Source organism: Lepisma saccharinum, chromosome 25 (genome assembly GCF_977018435.1).
Source record: "Lepisma saccharinum chromosome 25, izLepSacc3.1, whole genome shotgun sequence".
In the NCBI taxonomy this organism is placed as follows: Eukaryota; Metazoa; Arthropoda; class Insecta; order Zygentoma; family Lepismatidae; genus Lepisma; species Lepisma saccharinum.
In genome coordinates this window covers 50,250,357-50,269,485 of record NC_139253.1, presented here as the reverse complement: position 1 = coordinate 50,269,485, position 19,129 = coordinate 50,250,357, and the positions used below count along the sequence as shown (strand labels likewise).

Below are 19,129 nucleotides of genomic sequence, written 5' to 3'. Positions count from 1 at the left end.
GTTTTGCTTGTCTGGGGCCTTAACAGAAAGAGCGACTGCTCAGGAAGTCTTCTAGCAATTAAGATTGTGAAAAGGTCAGAATCTGATCCAACAACAGCTACAAATTTGACGTTCGTTCTTTCTTCTATTGCTGTTGAACAGATTAATGTATCGGCATCTCCTTCTGCTTGGTATACGGTTATCCTGGCTGCTTCGAAGTATGTTTTCATCATTAGAGTAAGTCTAGATTTGTTCTCTGAGTTTCTGAAGAACTGTGCTTGATCTGTCGTTGCTTCCATGGCAGAGTCAAATGCGATCGTTGCAGACATTTTCCCAAAAGCTTTTCTCTGTCTTTTAGCATTCTTTGTGTCTGATTGTAATTTGTATCCATCAAATACAACGGCACTACAAGGTGAAAAATGTTGCTTGACATAACTCACATACTTAACGCAGATTTGTTGGTAAGTGTCATTTTTAGTCCACACCATTGCGTTAAGAAGGAATCCTCCATCCACAACATACGTAATATCTTCTGGTGTTTGAACACAAGGCAGGAGACACTCAACAATAGTTACCATAATTGATTTGGCGTTCTTGCGCATGGAGATGTTGTCATACAGGGAAGGTGGCATTGGAGCTAATTCATACTTCAGATACAAAGATTTTCATCTTGCTTAGTTACAGCTGCAATTCTGCCGAAGAGCTGCAACGGGTTTATAACAATCTGTTTTTCTTTGATTTTGATGGTGCTGTAGGTGACCGAGATAGGGATGACTATCTTCTTTCTTTCAAATTTTACTGAACCATAGAAGCCTCCAATCATTCTCTGAACTAATGTTTCCCCTAATGTTTCCCCAACACTCCTCGCTTGATCACAATTTGTTTTATTGTCTGCAACTAGACAACCATTCTGAGAATTTCTTCAAGTCTCTTATCGTCTCAAGATGAACGGGAGGGTCTTAGCTCGACATGCTGTTCAGATGACACGAACTGTTTCCCACAAAAGTCCTCTAGAACTTCTGTTACCTTAACAATGATTGGGAATGACACAATCCATCTCGCTAACATAGAGTCTGTTAATCCACAGCCTTGAGTTAACCCCCCCCCCCCAGAAATTTTTATGGATTTCATTAAAGATTGTTTAATAACCAGATCAGTTGGAACTCCGCTCCAGAAAGACTCTTTTCTGCGAATTGTGAAGTATCCTTGGGTTGTTAATTTATTGTAATCCTCTGGTTTCATAGTTGCCTCTAAAGCTTCCATCTGCTGAATATAGTGATGGGCACATTTTGCATAGAAATGATGGCCAGCTGTGTGATAATATGGAAGCATTGATTTAATAACATGCAAGTGAAGTTTCCAGTCTCCTGTCCAATCTGCATGGATGAACAGCAGTACGATTCTGACCTGCTCAATGTACTGTATCCAGAGTTTCCCTGTTCGAGAAAAGTCACCCCCTTTGATTTTTCCTCGATATTGTTTGTCACATGTCGAATAGTTTCATTTTTCTGCAAATCTTGGATATTGTTTTCTCCATTCAGACATTGTTGAATGAGATCGCGGATCTCAGATTTTGTGATATCGTCAATGGGTTGTAAATGTGTCTGCAACTGCTGGTATAGGGCGAACAGGGCTGCCGTTAGGGAACACGAGGCCCTGTGCGAACTATATCCGCAAGGCCCCTGTATTATGAAAATTGAAAATATCGACATCGTCCGTTTTTCGTAAGAAACAAACATGGTTATTAGTATTATGTAATTATTATCTATTATACCCACGTACATGTTGGTCGTATCCCCTTTTACAACCAACAAAATCTAAAATTTGACACCCTGTAGAGGAAGGTGTCATCAAGGTAAACAACTTTTCTTAATGACTTTTGCTGATTGAGACCTCGTTCCTGCGCTATCCTTTGTGTTTGTAGCCATGTACTGCAAATTTAGTATTTAAAACCGACGTTCACTCACCTGAGTCTAGAAGCAAAAGCAGAACTAATCTATCATGTGGTGCAGAAGATGAAATACACTCTTCCTCGCAATTTGTTCCTACATTGCCACCTGGCTCACAGAAGAGTTAAATTTAAGATCACCAATGCCACTGGCACTCACGGCTGTTATTTACTAATCACCAACAACAACGCTAGCACTAAACCCCAGGATTTTGCCATTATTTCAGTTTATCCGTTGCTGCAGAATATGAAGCAAACTGTATTTAGAGATAGTAACATTTTTTCGAAGTCACTCTTCTGACTTTTTAAAAACGCATCCTTTAAAAGTGATTGGATCCAAAACTGTTACACTTATAGTTAAAATTAGGTGATTTTAGAGTTCAAATAATTTTACACAAGTGAACTACGACTTATCATTTCCGAACTATGACCAAAATTCCGAACTGTACTCATATCGACTGGCCGCCATCTTTGTCCGCCATTTTGAGGATGACGCACACATGCGATTCTCCGCGACTTTCGATAAGTTATTCCAAATAACTGGAAAAACAAATCCTGAAATTTTTAGCTTTATATAAATTATTTGAGCTCAAAACCCTTTATTTACTGGGCTATAAGTGGGAATAAAACTTCCAGAATTTTTCTTCATATCGATGCCTTGTCTGATTTTCTATCATAAACAGTAATTTCATAATAACTGTGTAAAGTTGTACCATTCATTTTGAATTACCCTGTATATTGGTATCAGCTGATTTAGGCATCAGTGTAATGGTTGAAAGATAAAATTTCCATCAATTTTACTGGACTCTTATTTCTATGTATAAATCCTGTAATTGAATTCACAATTCCGACATTTTTGTTAGTATTTTTTATTTTCAGTAATGTTTGATTTTGATGTGTAATCACAAAATAAAGTGTGGAGAAGAAAGAAATTAGCTGTTTTCAAGAATAGCGAAATATCATTCTTAGATTGTTTATTCTTATTTATTCATTGTTGTAAAATGTTGAAATTTACCAAAAATATTGAAAAGTGTGAAACATTTTGATTCCATTGCATAAATTTTTGTTTGTTTGTAAGTAGTTTTAGAAGCACATGAATCACTTTTTTTCATTACCTATCAGATAATACTATCTTTGTTAGACATTTGTTTCAAAACTAAATTTAGAATTTTCAATTTAAAGCAATTCTTGTTCTTGTAAACAATAGTTATTGAAAATGGTATGAACTTTGATTTCTTTAACAGTTTTCTTTTGTGTTATACTTGAATATACATTTTCTTTATATTTTGACAAAATCAAAGTTCATAAAGTGAGCACTTTGGTACCATGGGCAATTACAAAAATTTATGTTAAAATGTTATTTTGTAGGTCTTTATTGCTCAATGCCGATAGGCTTGCTGAAGTAGATGGCTATGCTGAATGGAGAGAAAGGGAATCCAGGGAATTAAGTGATTTGGTCCAAAGGAGGCTACATTATTTGCAAAACCCTCCAGACTGTGGCTCAGCTCGAAAACTAGTATGTGATTTAAATAAGGTAAGATCCTGTCGTACTTTTCATTGTCAGAAAATAAGTAAACTCTAAGGGATAACTGTCCAAAACTCTCGTCATCAGATTTCAAACACTTAAAAATTGTAATAATTAATAGTTCGTTAAAAATTGTAATAATTAATATTTTGTTCAAAATATTAATTATTATTAATGTGTAAGTATTCAACCCTAATTATATGCATCAGTTTACCAAGGTTTTTCCTTTAAAATATTTAATAATTACATCAGAATATTAAATTTCATGTTATGTTATCACAAAATCCAGGCTGACGTTCATGGCAGACTTGTTAGTACAGCATGCTACGACACCAGAGGTCCCAGATTCGAATCTTGACATGAGTGTGGATGTTTTTTGAGCGTCCTTTCATCAATTTCATTATCTCATTACTCATCCTCATCTTTGCAATTAGCCAAAGTAGCAGAAAAGCGAAGTAAAATAAACCAAATCAATCAGTGAATAAGAAAATTCAGTTTTTCACACAAAACTGATGCAAAATAAAAATAAATTTTGCATAATTTCCAAGATAATTAGACTTTGTGAAAGTGTCGCACGTTATTTTTGTGAAGCCAATAAAAGACCAAAATGTCGGAAAAGTATCGGCTGGTATTGGTAAATAAATTTTTGCCAATACTTTCCTACCGATACATCAGCATCGGTATCGACTTAGCCATAGATATGGAAGATGTGAAGGGGAATTTATACATGTAAATTTATACTTATATCTAAGATGTGCATCATTACCACTTTGTATTAATACAGTGGATCTTCAGTTTTACATTCCTGGATTTCACAGTTCCTCGGAATGAAACATGTTTTCTGCATTGTAAAATCGTAAATCTCAAAGGTTCTGCTGTACTTTAAGTGAGCAAAGTATTGAAAAATATCTAGTACGTACGGGTATTGACTGGAATGTTAATGGTGCATTATTCTTTTCACAGGGTTGTGGTTATGGTTGTCAAATTCATCATGCGGTGTATTGCTTCATTGTTGCATACGCGACAGAACGCACATTAATTCTTCAGTCCAAAGGTTGGCGTTACCATGCAGCTGGGTGGGAGGAAGTGTTCCTTCCAGTGAGCAACAGTTGTACTGATCCCTCAGGTATTTCACGTGGACAGTGGCCAGGTAAGTGTCATGTCTCCATTTTCTAGTGAATCATGTTTTACAACATAACTTCTACATGTGGTACATGATATTTTTGTCTGAATTTACAGCTAGTGAGATAAAATACGGATGGGACAATATAAAATTTTGGCCGATACCGATAACCGATATTATACCAATTCAATATAAAATTCCAAATGATTCATTGACCTCCTTATAATAAATGTATGTTATCAGATGATTGCAATGCAAAGAAGCTGCATATATACACATTTATTGTAAAAAAAATGCGGAATAGAGGTTATATGTTTGTCAATAGAAGGGCTCGGGTGTAAAACATGGTAAGTGGCATTTTGGTCCTTTCTGAGTTCATTAAGAAAAAAGGTTATTAGAAGCTATAATATAGATAAGTTGTTTTCGTGTTGTGTTTACCGATTTCAGCGGGCTTCACTGAGTTCAATGCAAATTGAATGACTTTGCAATTTCACTGTAAAATTGAAGAATGGCACATTTTACTTTGTAACTCAAAAATAACCAAAATGTCACTTACCATGTATTACACATAGCGCAGAGGGGTTTCGTGAAGATATGAATATGTTTGAATCTTTGCACTTCCACTGTTCAACCAAAATCTTGCAATCTATGCTGCTTTTTGACTTTCTGAGTCCCAACGTTTTACTTCTCAGTTGTTCATATACTGTATTAGATTTTCTCAATTTCTCTGTTTATGCAACATTCTTTGTCTTTTAAAATTTTTTATATTTTAAATATTCTGTAATCAAATATACTTCCTTAATAAAATTATCACGTGTTTCAATGTGCAATTTTTCTGCCAAAGCACGTTTGATCTCACAGTTTATTTGTTGTTTCAACAAATTAAAACTATTATTTCCCCTTTTGGTGACTAAATCTTTTGCTATTCAATCTGTTCGAGACATTTTCACATGTGTCTCTTTCAAGAGTTATATAGAGAATGAAATGCAATGTCATTTACAACAAATGAGTAAAGAAGTAAATACATATATTTCACTTCTTTTGTAGGATGAAAGCCAGGAATGGTTGTGTAAATATTAACTTTAATAATGTAAACATTCAACACCTTTAATACTACCCTACCATCATTTCAGTTTGGCATTTAAATTCCTTAAAAGTAACTGTGTCAAGGTTGATTTTTTCCTGCTATCTCTTTTCAAATTTAAATATTTTAAATTTTTGTGTGCCCATCAGTCTAAGTGTATTCACTAATGTTGGGGGTCTACCTTGTTAAATACCATCCAGATGATCCTTAAATTGCTTCCTAATAAACATTTTGGTCACTTCTATGTACTGCTTTACACATCGTCAACATTCAATCTCATAAACTCCAAGCAAATGTAATGGGTCACAATCTATTTTAATTGTTTTATGTCTGGGCTGTAATTAGGGGTGTGCGATGCACGCCGCTGTATAGGGACTCACGTTTCCGATATGTTGTATGTAAATTTGAATCTTGAATCAAGATTCTAAAAGGGTAAAAAGAAGACAAAAAAAATTAAGCATTTTGAAAAAAAAAATTATGGAAATGCTTTCATTTTTTTTTACTGCCCTCAAATACAGTTCAACAGTGTGTAAATTAAGCAAGAGGGTTCTTCATTCTGGCACCTTCTTTGCTAGCATCATCCAATTCTCATAAAAGGCATCATCATGCTGTGTCAACAATGAATATGTAGGGCATGGGTGCATACAAATGTGATATGTTATTTGAGAGCTGTTAGTGTGGAAACAAACTCAAAAATCATTAAGAAATTGAAGAGAAATTGTTTGCCTTGGTGTTCTCTACACAATGTTAAATTTATAAACAAAGATTTCAATTCATATTAGGGGACTTAAGAAGTTTCTGTAAGATATTAATATACACATGAAATGAAGGGTTCAAGATGAAACCCTTTCTTTGCATATACGATAAAATACTAATAACCATATTACTTTAAGTGTAGAATTTTTACAAGAGATGAATGTTGTGTATATTTGCACATTTCAAAATATAGATAAGGAGATTTCACAGAAAAGCGACAAGTGACAGGCAACATGTGTCACTTGAGGATTTCACCAAGCGACAGGGCTGCCGTTAGGGATGTGCGACGTGTGCCACCGCACAGGGCATCACACTTCCAAATCAGTTATTTGCTCATATTTTGTGCAAACGCGATTGCACTCGAATAGAAGGAAGAAAAACATAATTGTTGTGAAAAGAAAAATTGCATCATAACAAAGTTGTATTTCTGGTAACGGACAACTATGTCCCCCTTGGCAAGCCACCAGTGAAAATTCGCCAGCAAGGATCAACGACCCATTTGTGACTCCAACTTGACCTGATTTCCTGCCTAATGTTCGACGTAGGACAGGCATCATAAAATGGTTATTTGTCTGGAAACTTGAGACCCAATAAATTTGTGGGTGTGCCAATCTGCAAAAAGACGAAAACAAGAGTCTGCAAAGCCTTGAAGGTCCGTTGGGCTCTTTACTACAACCTCTCGTGTTTACAATTGCAGCGGCAAGATGAAACAATCTACAGAGTGTCTAATAAATACTCCATTAGTGCAAAGCATGTAACGATTTTGTTTTCGAGAATAATGGGTAGTAATTTGTAGTCAGCAAAAACCTCTGAATCAAATAGACAAATAGGCACCCAAAGGATAAAAAATGCATTTCTCTGTTTTCTGGCGGGATCGTGGTGATGATGATGAATGGTGATTAGATGAAATTAGAAGAATGTTATTTTATATTAAAGAAATAAATTTAAGCATACCTATTACTGTGAAGAGGGCTCCTGTGAAGTCTACTGGTTAGCGCTCTAGATTTTGGTGTGAGTAGTCTCGGATTCGATTCCCAGTACAAACTCTCAAAATTTCGGTGTTAACCCAGCATCGTGAGAAGAATTAAGGAGCTACTTGAAGCAGTAGCCGGCTCCAGTCTCGAAAGACAGAAAATGGCGGCGATGGAATGTGCTCACCACAGGTCACCCAAAGAAAAGCTGATTGGCAGCTGTGCCCCTAAGATGGCTCTTGCACCACGGAGTTGTTTGTAGCAGCATTACTGTGAAGAATTTCGAGATTAAAGATAAGTTCAGTTCTTTTGCTTCACTCATATCATCCCATTTTTTTAAATTTCAACTATTCAAATATCTAATTCTCAAAAAATGCACTCGCTCGAATCCTGACGTGGGCTTGGATGTTCCTTTGAGAGTGTCCCTTCTTCAATTCTATATAAGCGTCATTTATGCTCATCGTTAAGACTTTACTAAAGAGGCACAAAAGTGATGTAAAATAAGAAAAGTAGACATAAATATAGTTTAAGAACAGTCCCTTTGCTGGCACAATCAATAATTTACCTGTCACTTTTATGCACTGAAATGAGACTGCAGTATTTAAGCAAACATCAATTTACAAGAATTAATTTTCATTGTGTTTTCATTTTAGTTTTTCTGCATGTATAATAATTTCCCAATTTTTTTAGGCAAGCAATTTGCAACACAGGATTGGCGCCAATATTTTGTCCTTTATTTGGTGATATTCCAAGCACTTCAGATTGTAAATAACACTTGCAAAAAAATGAATGGCAAATTTAGAATTTGTCACGTCAAATTTGTCTTCCCAATAATTCTTCGAAACTACTTGTCGGAAGGAAACATGGAGAACAATATCAGTTTTTTAATATTGCATTTTACTGTACTTGATGACTTTATTTATGTCTCAAACTTAGATATGAAATTAGAATCCTACAAAAATAAATCATAGGAACACAGGAATACAAAAAAAAATTACACAAGGTTATTTCACTTTTTAGTCAGGGGTGTAGCTACTGTGTTTTCTTCCACGGCCTTCCCTCCCTCTTACGTCAAACTTTAGAACTTCGTCCATTTTAAAAAAGGGGCTTCAGAAATAGGCATCTCAAGGCAAGCGGTGTGCTGGTCAAAGAACCTTGGGTCCCCACAGATGAAATAGAAGTAAATATCTGGAGATATGAGTACTTTATTTTTATTGCCTCTCAAACCCTTCCAGAGAAGGAACATTTCCAGATTTTGCCCGATTTTACAACCATGCCGATGTGTCAACAAATTTCAAGTCATTCTTGTTCGACACATTAGTGCGTCAGGTGTGTAGAATCGCCATTATGGGAATGTTTAGGGAATGGGACAAATTTCGTAAATTTGAATCTGGATTCCAAAAGAAGAAGAAGAAGAAAAAAGGAAAAAGGACGTGTTTTTAAAAAGTCAGAAGAGTGCCTTCGAGAATATCCTGCTGCCTATAAATACAGTTTCCATTTCAAATTTCGCCACAATAGAAGGAAATAATGTAGATACACTTGATGTCAAGTGTTTTAGTTTTAGTGTTGATGGTGGTGTTAGGGAGTGTGTTTGCAATATAGTACCAGTGGCGGCGGTGACCTTAAATGTAGCTCGTCTGTGGACCAGGTGCCAAATGTAGGAACTAATTGCAAGGAGGAGTATGTTTCATGTTCATCTTCTGCCTCTGCTTTTAGATCCAGGTGAGTGGACATCAGTTTTAAACAGTTCCGAATTTGATTCAATCATTCAAGATTATGATTACCCAATTAATAATAATCAATACTTTGCACCTGGATATTATAAGCGTGTTATGCAAAATGGGGAAACGGTCGACAGAAAGTGGTTGGTGTACTCTAAGAGGAAAGATAAGATTTTCTGTTTTTTTTGTAAGCTGTTTGGGAAGAGGGGTTGGGGCATGCTGGCAAATGAAGGCTGCGATGATTGAGGCATTTAAGGTATCAACTACGTAACCATGAAATATCAGAAAGTCAAATTCAATTCCTTAAAAACTGGACTGAATGTGAATTTAGACTGCAGAAAAACATAACTATTGATGAGCAACAGGGACTGTTGATTTCACAGGAAAACCAGCACTAGCGTGAGGTCTTCAAACGAATACTGTATGTTCTTAAGTATTTGGCAGAGCATAATCTTGCATTACGGGGCCTGGGGCATAAAATATTTGCGGGAAGTATAATTAATTTATTTTTTTCAAGTTTTGTTTCTTAGTCTAAAGTACAGGTGTCCTACAAAATTTTAATGTGAACACTATTACATGTTCATTTGTTTTCGTTCTGATCTATGGTGTTGCCTTATAATCAAGGGGTCCCGGGTTTGATACCAGGTGAAGGCAAATGGCACAGTGGTTCGGAACCCACTTTAAACTGTAGGTCCAGTCCTGATTACTCTATCTGGGCATACAGTGAACTTAAAACAACAAATCCACTCAATCAATCTCATGTACCCCTAGTACATATTTAATTGCAAAACCGGGAATGTTCAATATCATATTGTTACTTTAACTAAAAAGGCAGCAATATTTAATCATATCCAATAACATAATTGTTTTCTTTACTATTCATTGAATTTTAACACTGTAGTGAATTTGCATTGTTTTCATAAAATATTATTTTCATATATTTCATTCTATAAGTAAACAAACAGTATATGTTAAGTATTTTTGATACAAATACAGTGGAACCTTGATAACTTGAACTTGAGGGGAAAAGAAAAAAAATCGAGGTATCAAGGATTTCGACTTACCAAGGGTCGAGTTATTGAGGGCCAAAGTCGCCGACTTCGGGTTATAGAGGTTATAGTTTACTGACTCTTCTGAACCTCTGCATGCACACTAAGAACATTAACAGTGATGGTTACATACACTGCAGGGTGGGGGAGTTCAAGTCCCGACACGATTGTTGATAACCTGACATTGTACGTATGCACCGTACACTTCGACTTGTTGAAGTCTGTGCGACTGAAACTTCGAGTTATAGAGGTGATTAGAATTTAACTTCGACTCATAGAGTTTTTCATAGTCTACCTTATTGAGCTCGAACGGCATCCCATTAACTGTACAAAAATTCGTCTTATCAAGGTTTTATTCGAGTTGTTGAGGTAAAATTAGTATTGAGTGTTATGGACAATTCAAGGGGATTACAAAAAAATCGACTTATCAAGGAATTCGAGATGTTGAGTTACCAAGGTTCCACTGTATTTGGAACACTATACAGTAGCTACTTTGTTTACGATTTCAGTAATTTTGGATATGTTTAAGTATATGCACCCGATGCGTTTTCTGGCAGAAAAAATACATATCAACAACAAGGGTAAATTTACAATACATGGCTGCGAACACACAGGATAACATATTTTTTTTTTTGTAGGGCTTGTATCGCTAAAACAAGGTCTCAATCAGCAGTCATTAAGAAAATCTGGTTGACAAATTTTAAATTTTATTAGTGCTAAACGGCGATATTGCGAACGCGTGCTCGTGCTTAATAACACAATTCTAATAACCAGCTTGGCGCTAGAGAAGAATTTTACGAGAAACTGATGTTATCGATATTTTAACATTATATAACACAAAGGCCTCATGCCTCGCACAGGGCCTCACGTTCTCTAATGGTGGCCCTGCCAATCGAACTCAGGCATGTGCACCCTGCCGTACTGCTATGGAGTGAAACATTAATCTTGTTTGGCAGCATGTGTCCTAAGCGACATATGTTGCCTGTCGCTTGTTGCTTCAGTCTGAAATCTCCCATACAGTTCACACAGGGCTTTGCATTTCCTAAAAAGATTCAGTCACTGAAAGGAAAGAAGTACAATTTAAATAATGCTGCTAAAAATATGACTACATGGAAAATCTGCAAACATTTAAATTCTTTAGATCGTTGTCCACATATTTCATGCAAAACTCTTTGCTTATTCCAATTTTGTGAGTAAAACATGTAGAAGTTTTTTATGTAGATTTTAATCCATTAATGCAACTGCCAATTTATTCTATGTAAATTGTTTATGGATTTCCTTACTATTTTAATTTGAAATTTGATTATTGAATACATTTCTCCATGCATTTTGTTAAAAAAACAACTGTTGAAATGTGAACATTAATTTAAGCTACTATAGAAAATATTTTTTCCATTCTAAACATTTTCTAGTACAGCTGTCTTGTGTTTATTTGATTTACTACTTCCATTGCATTAAAATCATATAGTTAAAATTTAACGTAGCAGTCAATTCCTTTGCTTAAAATTTAATGATAAATTTTGTTAAATTGTAAACTTGAAAGTAACATAGAGTTTATCTACTTTCAGGAAAGCCCAGCACCCAAGTAGTGAAGCTGCCAATAATCGATTCACTGTCTCCAAGGCCTCCATTCCTTCCTTTAGCAGTTCCTCGAGACCTTGCGGAGCAGCTTGTGCGCCTACATGGGAATCCTTCTGCTTGGTGGGTTGGGCAGTTTCTCAAGTACCTCCTGAGGCCACAAGCTGAACTTCAAAAACTGCTGGCAACAACAGCAGAAAAATTAGGTTTCCAAAGGCCTATTGTGGGGTAAGCATTCTAATTGTTCACTTTTGTTTAACCTGGTTTGGTCTCGTGATCAAAGTGGATCACACGCAGACTCTGTCATTGTGGAGAGCAGTTGTAAGGTTTAGAAGATGTAAGTTGAAAGATTTAAGGTGTAGAACATGACGCATGTCCTTTTTTTTCTGTTAAATATTTGCAATTATCCACATTACCACCTTCATCACTGATACAAATGAAATTTAAACATTACAGTGGTATTTTATCAGGTATAACAATTATGAGGTATGCACTCAATCTTTTCACTGATAGCATCAGGTCCGAGTTCTAGTTTGGGCACTCTGAGAGTGTCCTTTCATCAAGTTCATCTTATTAAAGTGTAAATCACCAACCCTGAGACCTTCTGTAAACAAACCGTCTCACCGATTCGATGTATCACTGAACACAGAGACCTTCCCGCACCATGTTGAAAGTGGCACTATTTCCTTGCTGTTCACATGATTATTTTTAGAAAATAACCAATGTTATAAAATATCATTATGTACACAAATCTCTAAGCTCATTGAAAGTTACAATGCATATTCCTACAAAATGTTCACACTTATCTTGCCTTGCCATGTCACCAAGTTATTTTACGAAGTGCACTAATTTGGCGGAACAAAAATCGTTATTAGGATGCTTGTCAAAGTTTCCAACCTCAATAAATTTACGAACTTTCTTTGTCTTGTTTTGATCATCATCATCGATATATTTATTGGACTTACAGCATTGCATATGGCTGTTTATGCCCATTATATATTTTATTTACATAAGATACAATTTACATAAAATTACAAACAAATTTCAAATACACTCCTATCTATATCAAACCTTAGAAATATACATTACCATGTTATATCATTTTGTCTAAGAAAATGCAAGTAAAATATATTCAATTCGCATGCAAGAAAGAAGCCAAATTTATGGGAAGTGATTACTGGTGCAAGGAGTTAACCATAAAGGTGAAGCAATAAGTCCAAAAGAAAGAGCATCGGGTTTAAAGTGAGATGTCATTTGCGGCTGCGTATCCCATACTACAAATTGGCCGTTGTTTTACCTTACGTAATGAATCCTGTAACAACGCTAGATTCTCGTGTGGATTATTTTACTTCTATGAGTTTGCAATGCTTTCTGCATGCAGGTGGTTTTGTTTACAGAAGGTCTCAGGGTTGGTGATTTGTACTATAATTACTTATTGTAATGCAATGCACATCACAGAGGATTGATTTTGTTTATTTGACTTTGCTTTTCTGCCACTTTTGGCTAATTGTGAAGATGAGGATGAGTGATGATGTGATGAAGGGACCTGGGACCCCTGCTATATCACCAGTAGCGTAACAAACATGCTCTGCCTCCCCCCCCCCCCCTCTGCAACTTTCAGTCGTGTGCCCCTACTCATTTTTTTTAAAAAAGAAAGCTTTCTTTACTAAAATATTAACCCTTAAAGGATGGGCTGTGACACGGGTGTCACAGCAGGTATTTCCCTTAAGGACGACTTGTGACACCAGTGTCACAAGCAGCTTTTCCTCATAGTATGTTACTTTTTTTTAACATACTCTAACTTGGATAATAATCGGAGATACATGTTTTGAGTTCTGCTTGAGTCTAGAGGTATGTAATTAACAATTAGTAAATTTTAATTTCATTGTTACTATTGGGGGGAGGGGGGAGGCGATATCCGAAAAATTGTGATTTATTTTAATTTGTTTTGGAAACATAGCTTCTTTTTCAATTTTTGTGTTTCAAAACACAGTACGACCTTCCAACATTCCTGGTGCCAAAAACACGGGTGGGGGCAGGGAAGGAAAGTCAGAAGCCTTCAGCTGCCAACAAAGGGTTTGGTAAACAGCAGGCTGCTCTTTACTGTTTCACAAAACTGCGCTGTAGGATTACAAAGGAAGTATTGTCGAATGATTTGCCTTGTTTCTGTCGGTCATGCTATTTTTAGCCCCTTGCATGACGTATTTACTTAGGTAAGTTGCTGCGGAGGGTATGACAGACTAAAAAAGTGAGTTGTAGGATTACAAAGGAAGTATTGTCGAATGATTTGCTTTGTTTCTGTCGGTCATGCTATATTTAGCCCCTTGCATCACGTATTTACATAGATAAGTTGCTGCGGAGGGTATGACATACTAAAAAAGCTAAGTAAGTACGTGATGCAAGGGGCTAAAAATAGCATGACAGACAGAAACAACACTAAAAAAGCGAGTTGTACGAATTGAAATTATTTAAGTTTGAACTTTCGTTCAGTTCCCCAGCTTGTGGCATGTGACCAGCACCGAGCTGTGGCATTTTTTTTCTCCGAAAGTATTAGGAATAAGTGCCTAAATTTTTCCACATTAATGGCAAATATACCAGGCATTATGCAGGTACCTTTTGGAGATTCACGTCCTGGCGTAACCTTTGTGGGGGTTCGATGAATTTCAAATTTCGTGTAAGAATATAGTTACTTTCCCTTTTTTACTACTTCTTCTTCTAACTGATTACGGAATTTTTTTCCCCCATCAGGATTATAGCCCAAAGTATACTGAACAAAAAATGAGGTATCATTTGTACTTCTAATGTTTTTAGTTCTGAAAATATAAAATTTCATTTAGAAACATGCAGAGTTTCAAATTTCCCACAGAAAACACGCTTGGCTTTAGTGCAAATACCTGGAAAATCACTCCTGTATTTATATTATTAGGTAGTACATACAAATATGAACATACATACATGTAATTTGATTCAATGGGAAAACTTGTTCGAAAAGTTAAGACAACAGACAAACTGTAAAAAATGATGTATTATAATTATATGAAAATGCACTGTTACTACAAAAATTACGATATTGTTTAATGTCCATTGCCAGTTCTCAGCATCAGTCCACTCAATCTCACTCTTGTCATTGTGCTTCTCAAGTAATGTTTGATCAAGTTTGATTTGGAAAACTACTTCTCAGCTGATGAAAACGTCACACGTAGGGTCAAACTCAGTATTTAAGCCGTGCACACGTCAGGAATGTTGCTAGCCAGAATTTTGTTTTTTATGAAGAGGAATTCTGCATCTTCGCTGGTGTTCAACATGTTTCTTCTTTTGATTTCAATTCACACTACATTCTGAAATGAAACAATTTGTGTAGCTGTAGTGCAAGATCTTCTTCATATTTCTCACAGAAATTTGTAGCGGATTCCACTACAACAACTACATAGGAAACTTAACAGCAGCACAGTTTCACCAAACCTTGATGAAACGTTAGCAGTATGTAGGGGCGGGGATGGGTGAAAACGTTGCCAGCACATTTTCTTGTCGTCATCTATGAATGATGAATGTAATCTATGAATTGAACTATTCAGCTAGTGAAGGTTTTCTTCTAATCTGGTTATTCACTTTTTAATTTCCTTATGATTAACATTTTCTGTTTTTAGTTGCAGAGGTATAAAAATACAATATGCTTGGTTGAAAATGTATTTTATTTAACGCCGAAAGGAAAACTTTCGTGAACTATCGTTCTTTATTAATTTATTATTCATACTGCACCCACAAAGCTTGTGCAACCCCCACCTGTGTACCACAGGAGGTGCGCAAGTGTTATTTACGCCACTGTATATCACAGGGGATTGTCTTGTGCATTCACTTAATACAAAATTGAGGGCACCATGGATCCATAAAGATAAATTGAATATTAAAGATAAGGCCATTCAATATTTTACCACATTTTGGCATGTATATTGTTTGTACCATAAATTTTCACTATGTCATGTGGGTTTGGATGACTGGACAAGATTCACTGAAATAACTCCATTGAAAACAGAAGGAAAGCAAGTTTCAAAATAGAAGGTAGACAGTAAAGAAATATTGTAATTTTATATCTTTCTTTAATTTTTTTTCTACCTCTTGGGTAATAATGACCTGATGAAATGGGTGGTGGGACAGACATAATGATACAGCCATGCTTTACCCAAGGTTTGAACCTGGGACCTCTTGCTTTTCATGCATTACACTGATTACTCCTCCATGGAAACCAGTAATTGTGTTTTCAAGATGTGCACCATTCAGTGAATGCCAGCCAATACAGAACCATATTATAAGGTGAAAATTTGAGGTAAAATACTGTGTGTGCCAAAAATATGCTTTACGTAATCTATAATATATTCACAAATGAAATGCTAATTACTTTATACCTGACAGACTTCCACAGAAACATAGTTGGATTTGATTGATTGATTAAATTAGTTTATTTAAGGTTGCTTTCCTGCCACTTTTGGCTAATCATAACGATGAGTGGTGATGTGATTAAATTGATGAAGGGACATTTACAAAGAACACCCTGTCCGGCTGGGATGCAAATCCCGGAGCACTGACATTGTGACATGCTGTTCTACCCACTCTGTCATGGAGATTGTCATATTTGGATCGGAAGATAAAGGAATCTATGAATTTTCAAATTAAAATATTGAAATTTGAAATTAATTTTGTGGTTCTATGCCATTACTTGTACACATTAGGATACATTTTTATTTAACATTTCTTAGATGCTATACTTTACTTTCCTTCATTGGTAGTAATATTGTAAGTATAATGGAATCGTTTACATTTCACATGTGTGCAATGAATGCCATGAAATGAAACTTAAAAATAGTAACGTTGGTTTGCTTTGGACATGATTACCTTAGAAATTCCATTGCAGGGTTCACATCCGACGCACGGACAAAGTGGGATCTGAAGCTGCATTCCATCCTTTAGATGAATACATGAAGTATGTGGAGGAATATTATGTCCAGCTGGAGTTGAAACAACCTGTGGAGAAGAGAAGGATTTATCTTGCTTCAGATGATCCAAAAGTTATCAAAGAGGCCAGGGACAAGTATGTATTTTAGACTGTGAATTATATTTCTCTTATTCCCCTCTGATAACTAACATTGCCTTTTGGTTGTAGTTTTTTATTCTGTTGGTGTTATTTTGTTTTTCTTTGTATCTACAAAGAACCTTCGCCAATAAATGGCATTTTAATTAAAGGAATAACTTGTAAAACTACCACGGTGGTCTAGTAGGTAGGGCATTTGACTGCCATGCAGGAGACACGGGTTCGATTCCCAGAGTGGGTGATCTCAGGTTGGAATTTTTCCATCCTTGTCCCCACATACAGTGGCTCTGGCACTCACCCAGCCTCAAATCAATGAGTACCTGGGGCCAACCGTGGGGGGGTAATGGCAGCTGGAGCATGGTGCTGATCACATCACCTCCAAAATGGCTGAGATCTAGAACATGTGGGGCCCTATCCCCACATTCCCTAAATGCACCTTCATGGCACAATGCTATATGCACGGGGAACTTTACCTTACTTGTAAAAACTCAAACAAATTCACTTTTGCATCTTCAGGGCTTGAGCAGGATTTATGTCAAAAGGAAGAATAAATAATAATTATTTGAAAGAACGATGTACATTGTTGAATAAAAATTAATAAAAATAGAAAATGTTCTTTGTATGGTATTAACCTTTTGAGTCCCAAGTATCTCGATCGAGATACCCAAATGTAAGCCTCACGGTCACAAGTATCTCGATCGAGATACCCTGTGTCAGGTCGTAGTTTATACGTTATAACTTTTCTATTTTTGGCTAGAATTTCGATTTTTTTTTTTATATATATTGTTCCTAACACATGTATTTAACAGAAATGTTTCTTGCACCTTTTTTTTCTTCATGAAAATGGAGGTGAAAAGGCGGGAAAAGGGACTTCTCTGTTGAGTCTCTTTTCAAGGGAAAAGATAAGTTTCAAACATTTCAACAATTTTTTAAAATAATTTTTGGGGGTTTTCTCCCTTCCCCCTCCATATATACGCCAAATTTGCACAAATTTTTGACATTTTTTTAAAGAAAAGTATTTTTGAGGGAATTTCCCCCCTTTCCCCCTCCATACGTACGCTGAATGTGCATAAATTATATATCGTCTGAATCTGTGATTCATTCTGCGTACAACGGTATATCTTTCATATCTCTAGGGCATTTAGTTTGAGCTATAGTAATTTCAAGGTACCGCTGCATTTTGAAGCTTGAATCAGTGGCGTGCCCACCATTCCTTTTTGGGGTACAACTCAAGTTACATTGGTCATACGACAATGATGCAAATATTTTTCTGTTTATTACATGCCAGCGATAATTTCTATGTGCATTTTGAACTTTTCATATCCTTTTTTCGGGGGACAGGTGGGGGGGGCGAAACCCCATTTTTTTAAAAAAAAGTATTTTCAGGGGATTTCCCCCCTTTCCCCCTCCATATATACACCGAATGTGCATAAATTATATCTTGTCTGAATCTGTGATTCATTCTGCGTACAACGGTATATAGTTCATATCTCCAGGGCAAATAGTCTCTGAGCTAAAGTCATTTCAAGGTATACCGCTGCATTTTGAAGCTTGAATCAATGGCGTACCCACCATTCCTTTTGGGGGTACAACTCAAGTTACATTGGTCATACGACAATCATGCAAATATTTTTCTGTTTATTACATGCCAGCGATAATTTCTATGTGCATTTTGAACTTTTCATATCCTTTTTTTCGGGGGGTCGAAAGGAACACCGGCTTTGTTGTTCTAAAGCAATGCTTTTCACTCCCGCCTGCGAAACCCCATTTTTTAAAAAAAAAGTATTTTCAGGGGATTTCCCCCTTTCCCCCTCCATATGTACGCCGAATGTGCATAAATTGTATATCGTCTGAATCTCTGGTTCATTCCACGTACAACGGTATATCACTCATCTCTCTAGGGCAATTAGTCTCCGATCTACACTCTTTTAATTGAAACTCTGCATTTTGCTCAAAATCGGCTCGGGACCGAGAGGCTTACATGTGAAAATGGCCTTGGGACTCAAAAGGTTAAACTGAAGTCATGCTTAAGCTGGAATTGTAGTTAATTCAAAATTCAGCATTGATTAAAACAGTACAAGCACAACATCAACAGAACTTTATGCCAGTTGTCCTTTCACTTACTTATGGCTCACCCCAGGGAGGTCTTAGCGGATAGATCAACATGTTACTATGTTAGTATTCAGTTTTCAAGATGCCAGAATATATTTATATTAAAAATTGTATATCACGAGAATTTTACTACCTGTTTTCAGTATTTCTTTATGTCTTAACTGAAATGGATAATATTTGTATAATTTGTGATTTAC

General features: G+C 36.1%; 1 protein-coding gene across 4 annotated transcripts in view; it reads left to right on the top strand.

Annotated features, from left to right (window-relative positions):
- FucT6 (alpha-(1,6)-fucosyltransferase 8) overlaps window positions 1–19,129 on the top strand; it is a 122,614-nt gene that overhangs the window by 87,248 nt on the left and 16,237 nt on the right. For all 4 annotated transcript variants that reach the window (XM_083111638.1, XM_083111637.1, XM_083111636.1 and 1 more), the window contains exons 5-8: window positions 3,296–3,461; window positions 4,416–4,602; window positions 11,725–11,962; window positions 16,644–16,820. In XM_083111638.1, the coding sequence (XP_082967764.1) occupies window positions 3,296–3,461; window positions 4,416–4,602; window positions 11,725–11,962; window positions 16,644–16,820 (768 nt within the window). The remainder of the gene's footprint in view (window positions 1–3,295; window positions 3,462–4,415; window positions 4,603–11,724; window positions 11,963–16,643; window positions 16,821–19,129) is intronic.